The 24374-nt window shown below is 36.9% G+C and overlaps 1 protein-coding gene across 4 annotated transcripts in view; it reads left to right on the forward strand.

Moving 5' to 3' along the window:
* The window catches only part of LOC135225731 (syntaxin-7-like), a 96198-nt gene that overhangs the window by 54747 nt on the left and 17077 nt on the right, over window positions 1-24374 (forward strand). For all 4 annotated transcript variants that reach the window (XM_064265112.1, XM_064265115.1, XM_064265114.1 and 1 more), the window contains exons 5-7: window positions 5473-5569; window positions 11754-11896; window positions 12237-12392. In XM_064265112.1, the coding sequence (XP_064121182.1) occupies window positions 5473-5569; window positions 11754-11896; window positions 12237-12392 (396 nt within the window). The remainder of the gene's footprint in view (window positions 1-5472; window positions 5570-11753; window positions 11897-12236; window positions 12393-24374) is intronic.

Here is a 24374-nt window from a genome sequence, read left to right on the forward strand (position 1 = left end):
GCTATAAAAACCTTCCAAAGGCATCACCATTATTTCTAAACTACGAACTGATTAAAAAAATAAATAAAAATTAGTTTAGCAATGTTATTTCATTTGTGTTATTACGTAGTATTAGTGTACATACGTAAATAAAAAGAGAACAAATCGTTCCCTGCCACCCTTCCCTACCTCCTCCCCCTGCTGGCCTCACGTTATCTTTCGTTGTGGTAAGTAAAATTCCTTTCTTTTTTTTAATTGATTTTATTAACATTTATTATCATTTATCACATTGCTATGTTATTTTATCATTATGTGTTATTACTCGTTTATTTGTGTATAAATTGTGTATATTATATGTAATTTAGCTGTGTTTAGGTGTGGTTTCATACCGCTAGAACGGATTAATATATTACATTATTTTTAATGGGAAAAAATGCTTTGAGATACAACTGTTTTGATATACGACGATGGTAACGGAACAAATTAAATTCGTATGTCAAAGTTCCAGTTACTGGATAATGTCTCTCTTTGGATACTTCGATTTGCCAAATCTTGAGGGCTACAAGAACAGTTGATTACTATTTACGTATCATATAGACTAATTAAAGTAAACGTATCTTTAAATAGGCTTATATTATTAGTATCAACAAAACATTTACTGGCATGAGTCAGAGGCCGTTTAATGAAACGAACACTTCTCTGTCCTTAACTCGGAGCGTCGGAAGACGCCTCTCTCTCTCTCTCTCTCTGATCAAATTACTGGATAATGTCTCTCTTTGGATACTTGGAATTTGCGTTGTAATCTAACCAGAAACTTTTTGTTATTATTACTGGAAACAAGCAATGATTTTTTTCATTATTTGCGCTTTTGGACTGTTATATGTAAACTTGGCGCACCGCAAGCTAGTATGTATTCATTCGCTCGGAAACTAGTTCCGCATATGAGGCGTCACTAAAAAACATAGAAAAATACGACATAAAAAGTGTCGAAAATCATCATAACCTCAAAATTTTTGTTGTAATCTACCAGAAACTTATTTTTACTAATATACTGTGCTAAACTATAAAGGATTTTATCATAGTATGCGTTTTTTAAAAGCGTCGTTAACTCGGAGCGTCGGAAGCGTCAGCGTCGTAACCTCTGAACAAGCGTCGTAACCCAGGACGGATTTTTCCATTGAATATTTAAGAAAAAGCGTCGTAACCTCGGAACGTCGTAAGCCGGAACCGTCGTAACCCGGGGACCGCCTGTATATATATATTTATTTTACTTCTTAGCCCTCATGGTATGGTCAATATGGTCTAGTCACGTCGTGGTCTCGCCCCTGTTGACAGATCATCTGGAGTGCACCAGCTATATAGGTCTCTACCTCACTGGCAACTCTAGTAGCACAAAACCAGACTTACGTGGCAGTAACCACGAAGCCAGCTATGCTAACAGGTGGAACCAAGATGTAAATCATCTGCATGCATTTGTTTCCCAAAATCCTTCTATTCTGTCCCTTCCCACCTCCAACGGTGGGATTCAGCTATATATATATCTGACAGGTAAGTTTCATGAACAAAATGATATTGTTATGATACAATAAAGTTTGTTCATACTTACCTGGCAGATATATATAATCAAGTACCCACCCACCTCCCCTCAGGGGACAGTGGAAATAAAAATTATGAATAGAAAATGGGAATGGTTCCTGATACCCGCCTCCCAGCGGTGGGAATGGGTACTAACCACCTGGTCAACCACTGCGTGTGTCGGAAGTTTTTAAAATTCTGTCGGATTTCAGAAAATACAGCTATATATATATCTGCCAGGTAAGTATGAACAAACTTTATTGTATCATAACAATATCATTTTTTTAGAAAGAAATGAATCTTTATGCCCTCAGGTTCCAGTAGGAAGTCGACTGCAGATCTTCTGGCATATTTGGAGAGACTTATGAGCAGAACCTTGGGTGGTGGAGGTACTGAAGGAAGGCTACAAAATTCCTTTTCTGTCTCCTCCTCCTCTGTCGTCATCTCCAATTGCTCTTCCAGCTTATCGTCATCAGCATGGAAAGTTTCTTGTACTTCAGAAGGAGGTGGTATCATTACTAGAGAAGAAAGCAATATAGCAGGTGTCAGGAAACTCTCCTGGGTTTTACAACCGTCTTTTTCTGGTGCCCAAAGCATCTGGAGGGTGGCGTCATTTGTCTAACCCCATTCTCCATGGAATCACCCAGCACAGTACTAGCGGCAGTACAGAAGAACGACTGGATGATGTCGGTGGACATGCACGATGCTTATTTCCACATTCCGATAAATCCTCAGTCTCGCAAGTTCCTGCGCTTTGTCTTCGCAGGTGCACAGCACCGCAGATATTCACAAGGATTTTAGCACCAGTAGGGGGATGGTGTCATTTGTTGGGAGTGAGAATTCTGCTCTATTTAGATGACTGGCTAATGTTGGCCAACTCTTTCAAGGGAATTCTGAGGGCCAAGGATCTGTTACTTTGCCTGGCTCAATCACTGGGCATATTGATAAATTTTCAGAAGTCTGCTCTGATTCCAACTCAGACAATTCTCTATCTAGGGATGAGGATAGACACTTGCAGTTTTCAGGGTTTTCCGTCAGAGAAACAGATAAAAAAAATTTTATTGCTTCTAGGAAAATTTCAGCCCTTAAGGAAGCGTCCATTAAGGCAATGGCTGTCTTTTTGGGACACATGGTATCTCTGGAAAGATTTGTCAGTCTAGCAATGCTCAGGATGTGACCAGTTCAACTCTACTTGAGAGAATCTTGGGACAGAAAGTCCCTGCCAGACTCCCATTTAATTTCAGTCCCAGTAAATCTTTGGGAGACGTTAGCATGGTGGAAGGATCGTCAAAGACTGGGAACAGGGTCATCCCTAAGAGTAGTGAGCCCAGACCTAACCTTGTTTTCAGACACTTCAATGACAGGCTGGGGAGCTTGCCTGGGAGGCCATCAGATGTCCGGGGTATGGTCACTGCAAGAGAGGGAGTTGCACATAAACAATGTAGAACTGTTGGCAGTATGGAAGTCACTCGTTCAGTGCGAACAGATAGTCAGAGGAAAGGTAATAGCAGTATTTTCAGACAATACTACCTCTTTGGCATACATCAGAAACCAGGGTGGAATAAGATCAAGATCAAAGTTAATGTTTCTGATAGTGGAGAAGTTGTTTCTTTGGGCAGAAGTCAGGAACATAGTATTGGTTCCACAGTTCATACCAGGGAAGAATAATGTCTTGGCAGATCAATTGAGCAGGAAGGGAAAAGTCCTACCCATGGAATGGTCTTTACATCTGCAAGTCTGCCAGTCGCTGTGGAGTCTATGGGGAGCTCCAAATGTGGACTTCTTTGCAACAGCAATAAACAAAGCGATATAGCAGGTGTCAGGAAACTCTCCTGGGTTTTACAACCGTCTTTTTCTGGTGCCCAAAGCATCTGGAGGGCGGCATCCAGTACTGGATGTGTCGAGACTCAACATGTTCATTCATCTAACCCCATTCTCCATGGAATCACCCAGCACAGTACTAGCGGCAATACAGAAGAACGACTGGATGATGTTGGTGGACGTGCAAGACGCTTATTTCCACATTTCGATAAATCCTCAGTCTCGGAAGTTCCTGCGCTTTGCAGGGAAGATATTCCAATTCAAAGCTCTTTGCTTTGGCTTGTGCACAGCACCGCAGGTATTCACGATCCAGATTTTAAGGAGGCGTTGAGATCGTTTGAAATTGAAGTCCCCTAAGTTCAGTATTAATCTCTTTCATGGAACTTGGTTGTAGTGCTAAAATTCTTATCTGCAGATCCGTTTGAACCTTTGGAATCTGCTGCTTTGAAGTTTCTAACCATGAAGACACTCTTTTTGGTAGCGCTAGCGACAGCCAAAAGAGTGAGTTACAAGCATTCTCCAATAAGGTAGGCTTTTGTAGAGGAGATGCTGTTTTATCATTTATGCCCTTGTTCAGGGCTAAGAATGATGTCGAAGGCTAAACTTCTACCTAGAACGGTAAGAATTCCAAATTTGACCTCATTGGTTGGGAATGAAGAAGAAACCCTCCTCTGTCCGGTTAGAGCTATTAAAATTTATTTAGATTAAAACTTGTGAGGGGCAGAGTTAATAATTTATTTTGTAGTGTTAGAAAACCTAACACTCCTTTATCTAAGAATGCAATGTCTTTTTTTGTGAAGCATTTGATAAGACCAGCACATGAAAAACTAAACCCAGATATCACACCTTTATTGAAAGTAAATATACATAGTGTAAGAGCAGTTGCTACTTCTTTTAGTTTTTTAAAGAATTTGTCTCTGGAGGATGTAATTAATGCAGCTCAGTGGAATTTTAATTCGGTTTTTGCTGGTCATTATCTTAAAGATGTAGAAATTGCATTTGAAAACTAATGCCCTTAACCCTCTAGTAATAGTGGGTAAAGTCTTTTCCTGAACCGAAAGAAAGAGCAATCGTTTAGGCTCTTTATTTTAATCCTGGGTGTTGGTTTTTTGGGGAGCATGAAGGTACATTTGTTGTACAGGAGCATACTTTTGTATCAGAGGTATTTACTTTGTATTTGACTGTCAATTTTGGGGGCTTTTGGACCCAGGCACAGGGATCCCATCATGCCACTTCTATTCATCCTGGCTGAAAATGAAGTGATTTTCTCCGCAAGGCTGCTCTGGACTGCACACACATGAGAGCCTTGCACCCTGAAGGGAATCCACCTCCTGGCGGCAGTATTGTCGAGGAAGGATTCCTGATCAAGTAAGAATGTTTTGAGTTTCATACAAGAAGCTCTTAGCTCGCTTGGCTGAGCGGAATTTGTCTAGCTGCACTACCCACCATCCTTTATCTCAATGTGGGAATCAGCTAACTTTAACAGTAGGTAAGATTCATCTCAAATAATATAAATTTTCATGATAAAATTTGTTATTTGGATACTTACCTACTGTTGAAGTGGACCCCACCCAGCCTCCCCCTATTTAGTGGGCCGTCAAGAAGAATTCTGACTAGAGTTAAAACATTTGAACACACGTGGTGGAAAACAGGTGAACTAGACAGTCTTCCGGGTCAGCCAAGTGATCGTTTTTTTCTTTTGTTTTGAATGCCAACTCGCCTATTGGCGTGGAGATATGAGGTAACTTCAACAGTAGGTAAGTATCCAAATAATAAATTTTATCATGAAAATTTATATTTTTTTCTGGATATATGCTGTCATAAAGATATTTGTGTGATTACCGATGTATTTTTTTCTTTACTGTATATATCATGGTAGTATACTATTAAGTTATATATTGTAGTACATAGTTAGGATTTCATTTTTAGAATTGGTATCATCTAAGATAGCTGTGTCATCATTATAGATTATCACATAGGCACTATGTTTTGTTACAGGCTTAATGACTTAGGCACTATGTTTTGTTACAGGCTTAATGACTTAGGCATTATGTTTTGTTACTGGCTTAATGACTTTGGCACTATTGTTTGTTGCAGGCTCTTAATGACTTCCAAGCTGCTCAGAGACAGGCAGCATCAAAAGAAAAGGAGGCTCTCAAGAAAGCACGGGCTGACTCAGATGCACATTTCTTTGGTAGGCTATTAATGTCATTCTTTTTTTCATGTATGTTATATTATTTTAGTTTGTTAGGTGTATGTCTAGAAAAATCCTGTGCTTTAATTATACCATCAATTAAAGAAGTATTGACAGGGACATGTTTTCAAAAACAAATAAATTAAATTTTTATTGGTAACATTTCAGTTTATCAGTTTGTAAATACACATTCATCTTGCTCTTGGTGAGATATTGAAAGTACGTAAGTCATTTTAGAATACTGTAACACATTTTCTCTTGCAAAAATATCAGTTATATTGAGTCTCATTTGTAGGTTCGCTTGTTTCCAGACACATTTTCTTATGTGTAGTAGACAGAAGAAGAAGAATAATTTAAGAGGAACTATTCATACATGCACTTCATTGACCCATCTGTATGTAGTAATATCCTCCATATTGTTGGTATAAACTGGTTGTGAAACTGCAAGAACAAGAGGGTGGGAAGTGGGAAATCTACACATGATTAATAGATTTGGATTAAAAAGTGGTTTATGCAATAAAACTTAGATCACTGTATCATTTTCAGTCCAAATTGTAATTTAGGATGAGGTTGAGAAGTTGATAGGTCCAGATTTCTAATAAATGGTCTGGTAGATCTATGAGTCAAGAATCAAGGTTCAGGTAAGTCTAGTGGGGCACTAAGTTATGGAATCCCTTGAGAAGCTTTTATCAATCATTCAGATGAGATGTATAAGTCCCAAACCCTGGAAAACTAAATTCTTTGTGGATGAATTGGAAATGTTGAAGGGTAATGGTGAAAAAGATGAAGAGGACTGAAGTGCATATCCTGCTGATGGTTATACTTGTCTCACTACAATTAACAATCCCAAAGAGTACAATCCAATCCTCTAGTCCATTAAAATGGAGGAAATCTTGATGTTTCTTGTAAAGGGAGAGTGGGGGGCCGATGATTTCCTGAACAGTCATTCTTGTCTGACTAGCCTTGTCTGTTGATAACTTGGAGGTAACCTGTCTCTTTCAGGGCACATTTTTTTGGAATGCTGCCTCTGGCACATGGATAAAAGTCAGGAGTCATCAACTCCTCAGTTCCTTTCTCTTCAAGTGGTAGTGGATGGCTTATACTTGGGAAAACAAAAGGTCCTCCAAATCATTGGTAATACACAACAATGTTGGAGTACTACAAGGAGCAATGGTGCATTCAGTTACTGACAGTTTTGGTTTGGAGTCAAAGTCTTTAGCAAATGACAGAACCAGGGAATTCCAGCATTTGGCATGTGTATTCTGATGTCTCAATTTTTAGGATAACAGGCAAGCCTTTTTTATCTTGTCAGTCAAGACTCAGTTACTGAAGCAGCTCATAGTGTGCCCAGGGAAAACTGGAAAACTTAAGAGAGGTTCTACCCAGGAAGCTGAATCCATCTCTGAAGTAACTTCTCAGAATGACAGGAAAGCCTCCTGAGGTCTCAGGTATGAAGTTGTAGGCTGCCTGGGTTATTGTGGAACATGGACAGAATGTATCAACATTGTAATTGTAAGTGTATAATAACCACGCTGCTAGATTTAGCTGTGGTGCCTGGGTCCTTCCACCACTGCAAGTCCTTTAGTGCTTCCTCTGAGGTTGTGACCTGACGAACATCAGAGAGAGCCATAGTTGCCCAACATTATGAGATCTGCAGCTGCAGGGATCTTACCCTGAAGTGGCTGCATAGAATTAGCTTCCTTATGAATGAAATATGCTTCAGCATGTTTGGAAGATCAGTGGTTCCAGAAGTGCCGTAGAAGACTTCTTTCAGTTGATGTGTATCCCCAGATACAAATGCAGCCTTCATAGATAACCCTGTTGCTTACACAATTTTACATCTCCCCCATTACCAGCCAGTCATTTAGGTATGTGTGAAGCCACATGCAAGACCAGTGCACCAAGGCTTCTGCTTGTGCTAAAGTTCAGGTGAAGACATGTGTAACTGTTGTCAGACTGAAATATAGCATGGACCTGAAATATCTTCTCCCTCCAAACAAAGTGAATTTACTATCTCCTCAGTGAAAAGTTAATCATTATTTGATAGTACATTAGGATCATAGAGGGCCAAGTATATGAAAATGTTCCCCCGGATTGATTGGTGTACTGACTCCACTGTCTTAGTCTTGAAGGGCATCTAATACAGGGGCTTGTTCAACAGGATGGAACTCATGAGCAAAAGCTGACTATAAAGTCCAGGTGACCCAAATCCATTAACTCATTCTCTTGCTTCTTGATCATAAACTTCATCTTATCCAAGGTCTTGAATATTTTCTTGCATCTTGATCAACTTCGTCTAATCAAGGTCTTGAATCTCCCAAAGTCACCCACAGGGTGTGACAAGGACTCATATCAACAAAGAGTAGGGAATATTGTCTGTGTTCGTTTCCAGCTAACCAACACAGAGAATGTTCTCTAACAATGGCTCTGCTCCTGTCTTGAAATCTCTTGAAGAAAGGCCCCTCTGGCTTAAGAACTGTTCATGGCTGGGAAATTCCACTGTAGGATTTTCCTGACAGAAATTGAAAGATAAATTTCTTTTGGGGAGTTGGCAAAGTGTTTAACTACCTAGGGTTTCTATGAAGGAGTAGGGGAAAAAGGACCTATCTTGCCTGGAGTCTCTAATGTCTTAAAGTTGAATTATTGAGGTTGGTCATTAGTGCTTTAGCTGCTGCAGTCATCTGCTCCACTGAAAGTTCCTTGACCAACTTCTTCAGAAAAAGGAATAAGTTGAGGTGAAAGACTGTAGGCTTCAAATGGCTGAGGAGAACAGCAGGTCAGAGAGGTCTTTGGTAGCCATGTCTGTCATCTTCATTACATAAGCTGGGAAGAAAATAACCACCAATATTATGTGTAGGATTGATCTTTCTTCTGGCCTGTGTTGCCACCAATGATGACTTGTTCTTTGCCAGAATGGTGCTGGTGACACCAACATCCCACTTCTATTAGTTGATGATGGAAAGTAACTCCCTGAGGAACCATTCATTGTTTCAGTTCAATAAATGGCAGGCTTATTGGAAAAGGGATGAAGGAAGTCTGAGTACTCTGTAGCAAAATCTGCTTTGGACTCAAGATACTGTTTGATCTCTTTAAACGAGCACCTTTGGGATGTGGCCACTGCCGTACCACAGAAAATCCCGGATAACAGGAATCACCCCTGAAAAACTCCTTTTCTAAGCAAAGTCTTGCCAGCTTATTCCAAATACGTATACGTATAGTGCAGTGTTATCAGAAGTAGAACAAAGTTTATAAATAATCACTGTCATTCGCTAGGTTTATTTCCTTAGGAAAATTCTGGCTTCCTCATAAGTATCTTTCTGGAAAACCTTACACTTTAGCTATGTCACAGCATAAACCACTAGGTTATTATCTCAGAAGTCAAATAATACAGTGATATTGAGAATAATGATAATTGTAATGAATCTGTTGTTATATGGACTGTATGTAATTACAGTGGTATCTTGTTTGTCGAATATTCCATTTTTTTTAACGAAATTTTTGAGAACATTTTGAATCATCTGTCAAACAAGCGCTCGTACCTCAAACTGACTTATTATCTAGTTTATACTTGTATTCGACGGCCTACTGCGTCCTACAAGAAAAACTGTATTAAATTTTTTTTCATTTACAATATATAGTTTAACGGTAACCATATTCAACAAAATAAATAAAACTATAAAGCATTTTAATATAAAATTTAGCATAAAAGACGTATAAAATAGTATGTAACCGCAGTGATGTCACGCGCAGCTGACTTGAGACTGAACGAGGGAGCTTTGATATGTTAAGAAGAGAAAGAGAAAAGAGAGTTAAAATATTACTGTATGTATGTAAAAGCAATAACAATCCACATAAAAAAGGAAATTTCACAATGAATTTAGCATAATGATAAAATATGAAAAAAAAAGTGTTTAGAAACATTCAAGACCAAATGAGTAACCTGTGATGAAACAAATCTACTTGTCTTTGTTTTGTTATATATACTGCCAATATCCATTTATGTGTCCTATACAGTATACTGAGACTAAGCATGTATGTGTACTACTAAAGACCCCATAAAGAGTTGCCTCCTTCTGAATGCCTTATGCTGTTTAAGAGTTAGTAACAAAGTTCCCTTCTATATTACTTCGACCCTGAGCTGCCCTCCTTTCTTTCCCATACTCATAATCCTCCCCTTTGCTCTCTTCCTATGGATACTTAGCCTTCAGCTTCTTCAGTATTTATTGCTAAATTTTTTATTTTATTTAAAACAAAATTATAGACCCACCTTTTGAGAGTTGTTAGTGTTACCATAGTTAAGTATATTTGACCATGTGATCAGATTTCTAGAAGTTTTGTGGTTGACTAAAGGGTTTGTTCTGTACTGACAAGGATTAGAGCAAAATAAATTTGGAGAGGGGAAAGGGATCATATACATTATTAAGCACAGCCAGGGACTGAAGAAATGTTACAAAGAAGTTTGATACTCTACTGTTTCTGTGTGCTTGCTAAGGATCCCTTTTGCCAGTATCCTTCCTCTGAAATTTTATGGCCAAAATGTTTTTATTTTTAAAGATTTCTGTTTAGAAATTATTTATATATCAAAGTACATAACTTGAAGTGCTTATTTATGTATTGAAAAACTCATAAAATGTCTGTTGGATTTAAAGTATTTTGTGGTGTTTTGAAGTTCTTCGTTGGACAAGTGGTTTACGTGCTCTCCTACCTATTCGGTAGTCCGAGTTCGATTCCCCGCTCTGCCAATGTGGTATCAGAGGAATTTGTTGCTAGTGATTAGAAATTCATTTCTCGTTATAATGTGGTTCAGATCCCACAATAAGCTGTAGGTCCTGTTGCTAGGTAACCAATTGGTTCCTTACCACATAAAAATATCTCATCCTTTGGGCCAGCCCTAGGAGAGCTGTTAATCAGCTCAGTGGTCTAGCTAAAATAAGATGTACTTAACTTGTGGTGTTTTGAAGTATACCATGAATGATTGAGCTTGCTGTAGGTTAACCCACGAGCGGCGGCGCGTATGCTGCTAAAATGCGACGCCTATTTCACTAATTTTTTTTTTTCTCTTCGGAAATTTCCTTATCAGATTATTTTCATAAGAATAGTAATGTTTTATATACCATTGGAATCGCCAGAAAATGGCAATTATACGGCAATAAAAAATTTTTTTTTTTTTTGCAAAGAGAACATATATATATTGTGAAATGTAAAGGAAATTTTTTTTTATCCTTTTTCATTTTCAACTTTCTGTCGACCAAACACTTATACAGGTCATGCTTTTTCATCATTTCATAAATGAACAAGAGCTAAATTTATCTTAGAAGTTGGAGAAAAAAATTCAGGCATATATAACTAGTAGCTCAACAGGTATTAGACATTTAACGAAACCATCTCACACCGAGTTTCAAAAGAGAATCGTCCTCTTGCAATTAGTTGTTACAGCACTATCAACATTTCTATTACTAAGTGCCCTAATGAAAGTATATAGAACTTTTACTAACCTTATTTACATATATACACTATGTACACTAATTGGTCCTGTATGTCTTTCTGTAAAAACTAATTTCGTGCCGGAACTAATGTCTTCCGGCGGGTAGGCTCGTGTCCAGACGGATGCATGATCATAATCACCGATATCAGTATCACTATCACTTTCAACATCATATTCCTCACTTACGCTATCACTTTCAGAACCCTGACTTATGTCAAAATCATTGTCACTAAGTGACCAATCACTATCACTTCTTTCATTCGCCATTATTATGTAATTATATCAATAAATCACATAAAAAAGTAAATTTCACGGCCGCCGTCATGCAAAGAAAAAAACCGCGGAAACTGACCAAAAGTTGCGCAAGCGTATTATCATCTCATTTAAAAAATTGAGGCATTGTGGCAACACTGTTTCTTATCTGTGTTCTGAATGGTTTACTTACCCTTATGACATCATAAAACCCCGCCTCCAACACCACCTGTTCTTGCCCGCGTGATTTGAAATTAAAGCATCGCTGAAATCGACGATCGCATTTTAGTAGCACATAAAGCGTCGATTTTAGCGACGCGCCGCCGTTCGTGGGTTAAATACCTAAAGTTTTTTGTACATACTAAAGAAACTGCAGTATATTCTGTGTTAATTGAGCCTTTGCATGATTTTATATATGTGTTAGTACTGTTTGTCCTCTTTTTCTAGATGGGCCTGGGCAGGGAGGTGCCCTCCTTGATCTGGATGAAAACAAAGCTCCTTCAACACAGTCACAGATGCAGATTCAGATGGAACAGGAGCAGGAGCTTCAAGACCTACAAGAGAGAGAGAGGCAAATTCGACAGTTAGAGGTAACTGTTCATTGTTGAAAATGGCAAGTTCAATTACACAGCACTGAGTGACAGTTCATATATACATTACTGAAGGAGATTTAAAGTGTTTATCTTTTACATAGAAATTTGTCATTCATTTGGAATAAAGAATATAAAACTCACATTTGTGACCTTTAACACTTATGATTATAATTATAAATTAGTTTAATGAGATGACTTTACTTGATGAATATGAATTTGACAGTGAATTGGTTTCTTAGAAAATCATGATACCTGTCAGTATTTACTGCACAGTGTGCTCTAGCTTCAGGATTTATGGAGAGGAAAGGTAACAACTGAAGTTGATTTGTTTTTCCAGTCTGATATTATGGATGTGAACCAAATTTTCAAGGATTTAGCTACCATGGTGCACGAACAAGGAGAAGTTATTGATTCAATTGAGGCAAATGTAGAATCGGCTCAAGTGCATGTTTCGCAGGCCTCAACTCAACTTACCCAGGCTAGGCAGTATCAGGTATTTTAATTTTTTGCAATTTATTTATAATTTTACATTTGTGTTGTTTTGTGTCTGCTTGCTATATGGGGTCATGCTTGTTTGATTGTTGTATTGTTTTATTTTTTGAAACAGCACCATTTGGTGTTCTTGTACTTATGCTAATTTTGAACCATTGTGGATCATTACATTATGTTACCTATATCTACACAACTTATTTTTAGAGTTTATAATTATCTTTTGAAATCATATGTTGGACCATATTGACATTTTTCTGCTCTTTTTAATATGCCAAGCTTTGTTTTTGTACATGGTGTTCTTGGATATATTGAGAGAATTTGTTTATTTGTCCACTTGGATATATTGAGAGGAGAGGCTTTATTTGTTTATTTGTCTTCTTCGGAATAAAAAGGAGAGTTATCCTCTTCTTTTTTTCAATAAAACATATTTTTTCGTTACATTATGTAGTCTTTTATGCATTGCACATGAAAATTCCCAGACACTTCCATAGAAGAAATGACAGGAATGAGGAATGTCTTCTATGGGAACATAGCCCATGTACCTGTGATCCCCAGGTATACGTATAGTGGTTAGCTGCCTTATTTCATGTGTCCTTCCTAGATATAGGCTTTTGTGAAGGATTGCCATTTTTCACCTCATCGCCCATTTTTATTATTTTTATAAATGTCATTGCCATTTGTCATGTTTTTGGTTGCAGTTATGTAGCTAATGTAGCTACTGACATCTGATTATAAATCAGTTTAGTTAGTGTTATTTTATTTTTATTTTCTGCATTGGTGAAATGTGGTGTTCAATGTATGGGAAACGTGTTTGATTTTAGAAAATGTCCTTATGTACATATTTAAGTTGTATTGTCATGTCATAGGATGTCATGTCATAGAATACAAGATGGCAGCAGCATGGGGTGGAAAAGTAAACAATAACAGAGCGTACAGAAGAGGACGCACGGAACTGGTGTTTGGTAGGGTAGGAAGGAGCTCTCTGTCGTATAGGAGTTTGTTGGTTGTAAGTCATATGTTGTGTTATTCAAGTCTTAAGTCTTAAGCTGAATTATACTGGGCTAGAAAAATATTCAAACTGATAGCAGTGGCATGGTCGATTAAAGTCGGTCGGATCAGATAGTGAACAGAGGGAGATAAGATGGAGAAGTGATTAGCCAAGATTTAGTGGGATACAAGAGGAGTACAAAGGGTGGAGAGGACAAGTCGAAGATTTGCTAGTGGTGTGTGGAGAAGAAATGAAATAACCAGGGATAGAGATAATGAGCTTAAAAGGGAAAACCCTAGTAGTAATGGAAGGAATAGATAGAGACGAACTTTAGGGTAAAGAGGATTCAAGATAATTCAGTCCAAACTAGATGAAGTTTATCCAAAAGATATGCTAATGGAGAATAACATTTAAATGAAAAACTATTTTAAAATATGAAGAGAATCTAGTGAAAAGATGACAGATTTTTTAATTAGATATGAAAAGGCAGAATCAAAGTGTAACAGAGCGTTGGAAAAAAGCATACTTGAAGGAGAAGCTAAGGGTTCCCATGTAATAGCACAAGCAAATCTCACAGAAAAAAACAAAACAAATGGTATTAGCAGTTTGTGGTCAAGGAAAGTTGGAATATAAAACAGTGTCACAAATAATGAAAAGAATATTTGAGAGATTAGGGAATAAAGAGGAATGGGAATGGTGGGGGTCAGAAGCCAATGCGAATTCTGAGGGAGATGGGGAAAACTAGAGGTATCGTGGAAAATGGAACCAAGATAGGGGTGGAAGAAATCCTATAAATAAAGAACAGAAAGTAATATTATGTGCAATATGCAAATCGGAATGGCATTTGGCTAAGGATTGTCCTCAGAATTTTCAAAATAGGAAGAACACTGAAACAAAACAAGAAGAAGAAAATAAGCAAAACAAGAAGAAAATAAGCAGAAAACTGAAACTGGGCCAGAAGAAGAAGGCATCTACATAGAAGTTAGGAATATAGAGGAAGAATTTTGGGAAGAGGTTATGCAATTTTAGACAAGATGTAAATTGGCAGTTTGCGGGGAATTGTAACTAGTACACATTACCATGGGTTTGAGTCAGGAAGAGTTGAGGAGAATGAAGGATGCTAGGACAGAGTTTAACCACAACTCTCTACCAGGCGGTTAGAAAAAGACTGAATGCTGTGTCGTGGGCGCGTGGTTCCTGACTGCTTCTCATCCGATATACACATGCGTCGCCAGATCTCACAAGATTACTTGCTTTCATCTGCGATTTAACCAGATCCAGCTAGGCGCTAGAAATTAACCTATCCTATTGTTAAGACCTCAGGTTTGTATCTAAGAAAAATAAAAATATCTTGGAAAATTTGTCATATTTTGGCGAGTCATTATATAGGTCCAAAGAAGTAATGGAAGTAATAGTGATATTGAAAAGAAAAAGTTTTATTTGAAGACAGAAATTTTGCAGGGTGGTATACCGTGGCTAATATGTAAGAAAACCATGAGCAAAATGGGTATGACCATAAATTTGAAAGAAAATTGTGCTATAATAGAAGTCTTAGGGGAAATGAAGGTAAAGTTAAGAGAAGGCAAATAAGGTCACTTAAGGTTACCAATACAGGCAGTCCCCAGGTTACGACAGTGGTTCCATTCTTGAGACGCGCTGTAAGTCGAAAATTGTCGTAAGCCGGAACATCGTCAAAAATCCTAAGAAAACCTTTCTTTAAATACTTTGGATGCATTAAAAACTATGTAAATTGCATTCTTATTGCATTTTTCATAAAAAAAAAACTTCAAATATTGATTATTTTGCATTTTTGGAGCCATATTTCTTCTGCCAGATCAGCGTTGCAAGCGTCATAACCCTGGAACATGTGTCGTAAACCTAATAATTTCTGATAAATATAATTGAAAAGTGCTGTAACCTCAGAACATCGTAAGCCGAACCCGTCGTAAGCCAGGGACTGCCTGTACTAATAAGCAGGAAGGTAGAAGAAGAATTATTACTGGAGGGTTGGAAAGAAAGAGTCTGAGGGAAAGTAAAGGCACAATTAGAGATAAAATATGGAAGCCAACAGAGGAAGTACATTGGAGTGATGGTTTGATAAAGAAAGAAAAGGAGGAAATAAAAGTATGTAAAAAATACAAAAGAAACCCAGCTAGACCAGTATATAGTAGGATTTTCTTGTTGTAGAAAATTTAATGAAGTTGTAGGAATGGATGTGGGAGAGATAGAAGAGAGAAAGTTCTTGGTAATGGTAGATATGGCAACGAGGTATTGTCAGGCTTTTCGGATGAAAGACAAGAAACAAGAAACTATCATAAAGACACTTTTTGATGGTTGGTTTGCTATATTTGGAGTGCCTTCCAAAATATTGTCAGAACATGGGGGAGAATTTCAAGACTAAAAAGTAAGGAGGGTGGCAGAAAGATGGAATATTAAAGTATTATCCACAGCATTGGAATCTCCATGCAGCAACGGATTATGTGAAAAGACCTTAAGCATAATCAAAGAAAGTTTTAGAAAGGTGATGGAGGATGAGGAAGTGGATTGGTCCATAGCATTAAGATGGGTACTGAGTGCTAGAAACTGCTTATTAAATAATAGAGGTTTCTCTCCTAACCAATTAGTATTTGGAAAAAAAAACTTCCTTGCCTAATTTAATGGGAGAAGAGAGTTCAAGTCCTGCTAGCAAAGAGAAAGGTATGGAAGAGAGTATATTAGTAGTAAGGGACACACTGAATGCAATACTTAAGGGCAGAAAAGTGTTTATCAAAATGAGTTGTAAAAAAAAAAAGAATTACTTTAAATAAAAATGTCAGAGAACATAAATTTGAAGAAGCAGTAGTGAGAGTGGGAGATGAGGGATTCTACAAGAGAGAAAATTAAAATAAATGGAGAGGACTGGCTCAGGTAGTGGAAGTATCAGGCAAAACAGTACTGGTTAAACATGGGGATTCTTTAAGAGAAGTAGCTAGAATGCTCGTTACTAGGATTCAAAGACTATCACCAGAAACAGAAAAGATACCTAAAATAGATAAATCACATATTGTGAAAGGTAGATCCTATGCCCCAAATGAAGGGAATGTAGATAGGCGGGAAGGAAAGAAGATAATAATAGGCTTGAGAAGGAATGCAGACACAGAAGAGGCTATAGAAAGAGATGTAGTAGAGGAAGCAATGGAAGATGATAGGAAAAGTAAGTTAATAGAAGAGATACTCAAATGCAAAAATGGAAATAGAGTTAGAGCTATAAACAATGATACAGGACAAGTAGAAGAATGGACTATACAGTGGTCCCCCCGTATTCGCGGGGGATGCGTACCAGACCCCCCCGTGAATAGTTAGAACCCGCGAATGTTTGGAACCCCTATAAAAACGCTAAAAACAGCCTATTTTGTTAGTTAAAATTCAAGAAAAACCACTAAAAATTTTCATACTTGGTTTTTTTTAAAGTTTTATCACAAAAAGTGCATTTTATGATGAAATTGATAAAAAAAACCCAGGAAATTGTGGATATTTCTCGTAGAAAAATAACGTGAATGCACAAATTTTCCGCGAATAATGCGGGGAAACGTTCCCGAGAGAAATCCGCGAATGTGTGAGTCCGCGAATCCGGAGAACGCGAATACGGGGGGGCCCACTGTACTATTAAGTCTTGCAGGAAAAAGATCAACCAAATCTTGGGCTGATTCATACAGTGTACAAGGCTTGCAGTCAGGTGACAAGGGATGGGATTACTATAGTCATGTAGAAAAAACTGAAGATGAAGCAGAGGTGTCGCTAGGATTTGAAAGTAGAAGTGTAATTGAAACTAAAGAAAAGGAACTAAAAAGTTGGAGAGAAAACAAGTTACAGTCATACCCCTATGTACGAAAGTCCCTACGTAAGCAAAATCCAGGTTACGAAGGCAAAGACGAAGATTTTTTTTTAGCTTCTTTACGAAAATAATTCAGGTTACGAAAGGGTGTATTACTGTAAAGTCTGAGATTCTCCCGGGCCGACGAGAACAATTTTAAAACTTGCGCGCCGCCAACTCAGTAGACTCGCCACCTTCCTTCCGCTCTCCCATTGGTTCCTGATGCTAGTCACTGCCGTAAGATCCTGCTCTCCTATTGGTCGGCATCTGTCCCATCATGCCTCTGTGTAAAGGCGTTCCTTGACCATTTTTTGTGGCTGCGTTATCGTAAACACCTGGAATTTGTTCGTTCACATAGATTTTGTTTGTTAACGTAAATTCGTGTTAGTGATTTCGCTTTCGTTGTACTGTAAGGTACTTTATTGTGTTGTGTGTGAACTTAATTACTTAGGTTATTAGCCATGGATTCAAGAATGTTGCTGAAGTTCATGGAAAGAAGAGGATGCTTTCTATGGAGACAAAGGTGGAGATAATCAAGAAGTGTGAATGTTTTCTGCCATTTGTTAATGTGTTTCGTAAAGTTTAGTGTTAATGTTTTCTGCCATTTTTTAATGTGTTTTGTAAGGTTAAGTGTTCATGTTTTCTGCCATTTGTCCTCTTCCTCTGTTGCCACTTTCGGAGATTGCCTCCCTCGAAAGGTAAGGTTCCACATTTTACTACATACTTACGTACATGTACGTACAGTATTTCTTGTACCCTGTACATTAATACACTTTATTTACAGGTACAGTCACGGTTAGGTTAGGTATTGAATGATTTATTTCATTCTTTATTGGTCAATTTAGCTCTATTATAAAATTTACTGTGGTGTTTTTGTAGGGCTTGGAACGAATTAGGTAATTTACATGTAAAACGTAGTTCTAGATACAAAAAAATCAGGTTACGAAGGCTGCATCGGAACGGATTAGTTTCATAACCTGAGGCACTACTGTACATGAGAAGGTAAATGACCTTGGACAGAAAGCTATATCTACAAGATGGATAGTAACTGAAAAGGTAAAAGGGGGGAAAATGATAATGTAAAGTAAGATTGGTAGCTAGAGGTTTTGAAGGAGAGATGGCTGAATTGGAAAAAGATGCTCCTACATGCAATGCTGAAATTTAAAAATTTTGTTTAACAGTAATAAAACTGAAAGATTGGAATTGTTATACATTAGACATTAGAATGGCATATTTACAAACTGATGAAATACAGAGAAGTAATGTGTATATTTAGAGCCACTAGGGAAGGTGGTTGGAGTGGATTATGGAAATTGAAGAAAACTGTTTATGGGCTCAATGATGCAGCAAAAGCATGATATTGTAAGGTTGTAAAAGTAGTGGGGGAGATTAAGGTGAGAGAAGTAGACTGGAACTTAATATATTCTTGTGGAGAAAAGACAATAAATATAATGGCATTTTGTTTACACATGTAGATGATTTTTGCTACAGAGGAACTAAAGGATTTTTAAAGGAAACCATTGGGAAATTGAAAGGGAAATTGCAAGTAGGAGAACAAGAAAGTAAAAGTTTTAAGTACATATAGGAAATAGATTTTGTCTTAATCAGTGGCAGTATATAAATTCTATAAGAATTTATATACTGCCACTTTTCTGCCCCTATAATTCATATAGAAGATTTATTGGTAATAGAGTGTTAGGACAAAAGGAGTTAACAGAGTATAGATCAGTGGTAGGACAGTTGAATTGGGTATCGCAACATACCATGCCAGAAGTATCATACGATGTTAGTGAATTAAGTAAAGCTTTTAAAGGAGGAACGACTCAAGATATGAAAAAGCTTATTATTAATTGTGAAAAAACTAAGAACATAATGGGAGAAGTTACAATAAATGAGTTGGAAGAAGAAAAGATTTATTGGGAAGTCTATGCAGATGCTTCATTTGGGAATATAGAAGATGGCCATACTCAATTGGGTTATGTTATATCCTTGACAGAGGGTAAGAGAAGTCCAGAAAATCCCAGAGTACCAGAATCCACCAATGAAGCAGAAGCTCTTGAGTGTGGGGAGCCCATAGAAGGACTGATATATTTGAAACATTTGTGGGAAGAGATAATAGGAGGGAGAAAATTAGAAACGGTTAATACTGATAGTAAAACTAGTGACTGCATTACAATCTAGCACTGGTGTAAGTTGTAAGAGATTAAAAATAGATATTGCAGCAATATGGGAAACAATATAATTTGGGGAAATAAAGGGGGTGAGATGGATAAAAGGAAAGGATCAAATAGCTGGTGTATTAACTGAAGCAGGGGTTTCCGGGGAAAGTATTAGAAATTATGTGGAGGGTAAAGAGTTGGAGGATAAAGGAAATTAGAGGGGATTAGGTTAGGAAGAGGTTGGAGGGGAGGGAGAAAGAGATAAATGTGATTATATATCAGTTTAGTCAGCATTATTTTATTTTTATTTTCTGTATTGGTGAAATGTGGGCAATGTTCAATGTATGGGACATGTGTTTAATTTTAGAAAATGTCTTGATGTATTTAAATTGTGTTGTGACGTCATAGGATGTGACGACATAGAATACAAGATGGTAGCGGCATGGGGTGGAAAAGTAAACAATAACAGAATGTGCAAAAGAGGACGCACAGAACTGGTGTTTGGTTGGGTAGGAGAAAGCTCTCTGTCTTATAGGAGTTTGTGGGTTGTAAGTCATGTTGTGATGTTGTTCAGAGTCTTAAAGCTGGAATACACTGGGACCGAGGAACGTGAACAAGTGAGTAGATTGTACATTTGTGGTGGGTGTTTAGCAATAACTGTCAATTTTCTATCTTTGCAGGTTACCATATATCTTAGTTTTAAAATTATGTTGCTAAACCCTTAAGAGCCGGGCTAAAAAATTAACATGCAGCACCCCAAGCTGGGTAAACTTTGTTGTTGGCCACTTTAAGAAAAAACTCAACAATGGAAAGAGGAAGATATGCAAATGCACAAGGTGTAAGGAAAAAAGTTTCCCTACCCTTTACGAGAAGTTGAAAATAACTGTATTTACAACCTTCTGTGGGACCTCTACATATTACAAGATTATCGTAAATTTTACCGAGTTATATATGGTATGTTTTTTGCCAATAAATAAATTTGTTATTTTATAAAATTATAGTTACAGCTCATACAGTATCAAAACAGAGAAGAACTAAAATCAGTTACAAATTCTGGGTATATTTGTTTTAAAATATTTACGTAAATTTCCTGAGATCAAAGATGCAGTAACTTTTTTGGATTACAGTGGTCCACATATTCGCGGGGGACTGTACCAGACCCCCTGCAAATAGTTAGAGCCCGTGAATAGTTGGAACCCTTATAAAAATGCTTAAAATGGCCTATTTTGTTAGTTAAAACTCAAGAAAACTCCACTAAAAATTTGTATACCTGGTTTTTTAAATATTTTTATTACAAAAAGTGCATTTTAGGATGAAATTGAAAAAAAAAAACCAAGAATTTGTGGATATTCCTCAGAAAAATACTGCGAATAATGTGGGATATGTTCCAGAGAGAAATCTGCGAATCCGCAGAACACAAATACGTGGGGCCCACTGTATACATGTCTTTTGTAATGTTTCTTTGCACTTTTCATTACAAAATTACAATTGTAACTGACATACTATCATAAAAGATAAGAACTAAAACCAACAGCAACCCTTGTGTATATTTATGAGAAATTTACAAAATGATGTCGTGAGAGCAAGAGGCAGTACAACATCCCTTGAAGTTAAGATTACAACAAGCTCATGAGCAGCTTGCTTCTTTATTTTAGCCAGTCTAAAAGTTGCCATTAGTGAATTTTTGGGATATAGAAGTAATGGAAACTTCCCGCCTGATTCCTTCAAATCAATGGCACATAATATTGACTCACCATGAGTGAATCCATCCACCACCCAAAACCTGGTAATGCTATTCATATGAGGGTATCCGTCCACTAAGGGTTAAGTTTAATACAGTGGCACCTCAACCTAATGGACAGGTTGGTGGTCTGCTTCTTCCACGAAGTAACAAATCCTGCTAAGTAAAAAGCAAGCTTCAAAAAGATCATATTAATAACAGAGCACAATTTCTTCTTGAAAGAAAGTTACTGAGTCCCTTTTTAGAGACAGCTCCTCACTCTTCATACAGCTAATATCACTCAAATCATACTCACAGAAGTCATAAATTATATTCACAGGAGCCACACTTGTTTCATGCCGTAGACAGCCAAGTGAGATAATTAATATTAATGCTAATAGCATCAGTAACATATATAGGATAATAAAATTTATCATTTCATCAAGAGGTGATGTTCCCTCTCGAGGTAGGTTATATCTAAGATAGTGTTTATGTGATTAGATGTGTATGTATTAATTAGAAAGGTTCAGATTTGCATGTTTTCAAGGAGGTGAAAGAAATGTACTTTTCTTTGTTTTGCATTGTTAATGGAATTTTTCTCATTATTAAAAGGGAACCAGTTCTAGAAGGGAGTATGTTATATAAGGAAACTAGGTATTCAGAGTACTACCATGTTAGGAGTAGGTGCTTAGGCCTTAATATATACAACAGAATTTAAGCTTATTGTAAACCCTGGGTAAGGCCAAAGAAAGTATGGAAGCCAACATTTCCATTACTCAACCTTAGTCACCCAGAACACCAAACATGAATATTCATCAATATTCTACCCCAAGTGCCATCTACAGCTAAGGCTGAGACATTTTCATGTATTTGTACCAGCTTAGGCCAAGGCTAGAATTGATGTTTCCCGATAGTCTCTATTGGCCAGTTTTAGAAGAAAAATATACATAGTCTAAACTGCATGCTACAATTTGCTGGCTATGTATAGCACTCAATTTTCCTTCTTTTTATGATTGAGATATCCACTCCATATCAGTTTGTAATTGGGATCTATATCCTTCATATTAACCTTCCTTCATGGCATACTAAAGCCATAGTATCTCTATGGTCAAACACACCTAAATCTAACAGTAGGGGTAATATAAAATCTGGTGGTTAGGACCTGAAATTTTTACTCCAGTTGCTCCACTGTTTCTTCCATATTTTTTTTTTATTAAGTGAGGTTAACAGCAACTTGGTTTTCTCCCTCCTGAGTTGCTGTTTAGGCCACTGTGAAAGTAATGAGTTTGTAATGAACAAAAACGAGTTATAGTAATGGAAAACTAACTTTTATTCAAACCCAAGACTTTCAACGGAGATGGTCAACTCTTAACTCTTGTTATTTTGCAGCTATGTCAGTCACACATTAAGTGATGCAGTCAACCAATGTTGACTTGAGGAAACCATAGGAACTTGCATTAACCTACCCATAGGACCAGTTCCTTCTCTTGTTTTTTCTGTTTTTTTTTCTTGAAACACTTAAAATGCTATTGTAAAAGTAATGAATCTATGTGAATAATTCAATTTTAGTGATAAAAAATTAGGAGTATTAAATGCTGGAGTGTTAGTAAACAAACAAGCATGAAGTTAGATGGCATTGGTATTTAGATTTTATGTATCTTCATCCAACCATAGTCAAGTTGAGGGATACAAGATTTAATACTTGCATTTAATGTTTTGAAATAGATTTAGTTGTTATTCATTTTCATAGAAATTGACCATCAATCATTTATGCCCTTTTCTTGATGAAATGTATATGTAGTCATGCATGATATCCTATACTGTATGTAAAGGGTTGAACAATCTAGAATAATCTGAATCTAAATAGTAATTAGCATGAAGCATTTAAAAAGAGGAGGGGTAAGAGGTGGATATTGATTAGCAACATTTGTTTTTTATGGACCTCTTTAGTTATTGCTTCTTCCCTATACTTTGTTCTGTAAATCTTCCTTTGCCATGTTAGGCTAACTTAAGCAGTTCAGAGAATCATAATAATGACTGGACCTCAGTTGATCTTATGTAATTTTATCACTTCTTCCTTCTTTGCTCTCTGATAACCTGTTGACAACTGCCACAAGCAAATTGACCAGATTGGAGGAAAAAGAGCAAGTGTCCTTTATCCATCTAAGGTGTTTAGTTTTAAGTTCATTGGTAAATTGGGCTTCTAATCCAAGCAGTGCTTATTAACTGTGAAACTATAGGTTGTGATCAAGGGTGTAGCTAAGAATTTCCTTTTGAGTAGGAGGGGACTAAAAGTGCCAAGTAGCATAGAAAATTTTAAAATATTTAATACTATAAAGGTACTGTACTGATGAGGTTAGCAGATTGAAATTATTTACAAACCTAAAAACATTTGAAATACTATCTTATTTGCATAACATTTAGCTATATATACTGTGTAGTTATATGTAGTACCAGTGTTCAGTCAACAGCAGTAAAAACTACAATAATCAGTTGAAAGGTGCCAGATTACATAAAAACAAATGTTAAAATATTCAAAATAATATACTTGCCCATTAATGTATCATGCACGCAGAATAAAATCATTTAAAATCTTCAAAATTTATGAAATAGTATTGTTATACAAGACATTTTAGTTCCAACTTTCGGCCTTTTGGTTGTGTCAGTTCTTTGCAGCCAATTCAGACTTCTGTGTACTTGCATGTTTGTTACAGTATTTGTGGTGTCTTATGTTTATTGAATTTGTCTTTAATAACTATTGCAAAGCTTTAAGAACATATTCTTAGTGCTATTGCTGATAAGCATAATGCTGTTCTGGTGGAAAATAGCTTGTTCTCTTAGCCAGTCCATTGAGTACATTGGTGACACCCATCAGTACAGAAAAATGCTTCATACATGTAATTTTCTTTTGTTTGTTCTTGTCATTCTCTATGATTACAGTAATATGCATAAATTGACTATTAAGAAGACAGAACATTTTTTAACTAATGAACAACTTATTGTACAGTGTAAATGTATGTATGATGTTGTGGGGTTGTTTACAGCGGTTTATAAGGTGTATACGTAGGTGAGGTCTTTGAGTGAGATAATGGTGTTGTATGAGGTGCTATGCATGGTATTTAATACAGGGGTCTGAAGAAGTGCTAAAATCATATGAAAATAACATTAAATGGTATAAGAAATATAGCAAAGCCATAATATTGTTACAGTAAATATAATACATTAATTAGTCTAGTGTATCAAAATTTACAATTAATGCAGTG

Source organism: Macrobrachium nipponense, chromosome 13 (assembly GCF_015104395.2).
Source record: "Macrobrachium nipponense isolate FS-2020 chromosome 13, ASM1510439v2, whole genome shotgun sequence".
Classification (NCBI taxonomy): domain Eukaryota; kingdom Metazoa; phylum Arthropoda; class Malacostraca; order Decapoda; family Palaemonidae; genus Macrobrachium; species Macrobrachium nipponense.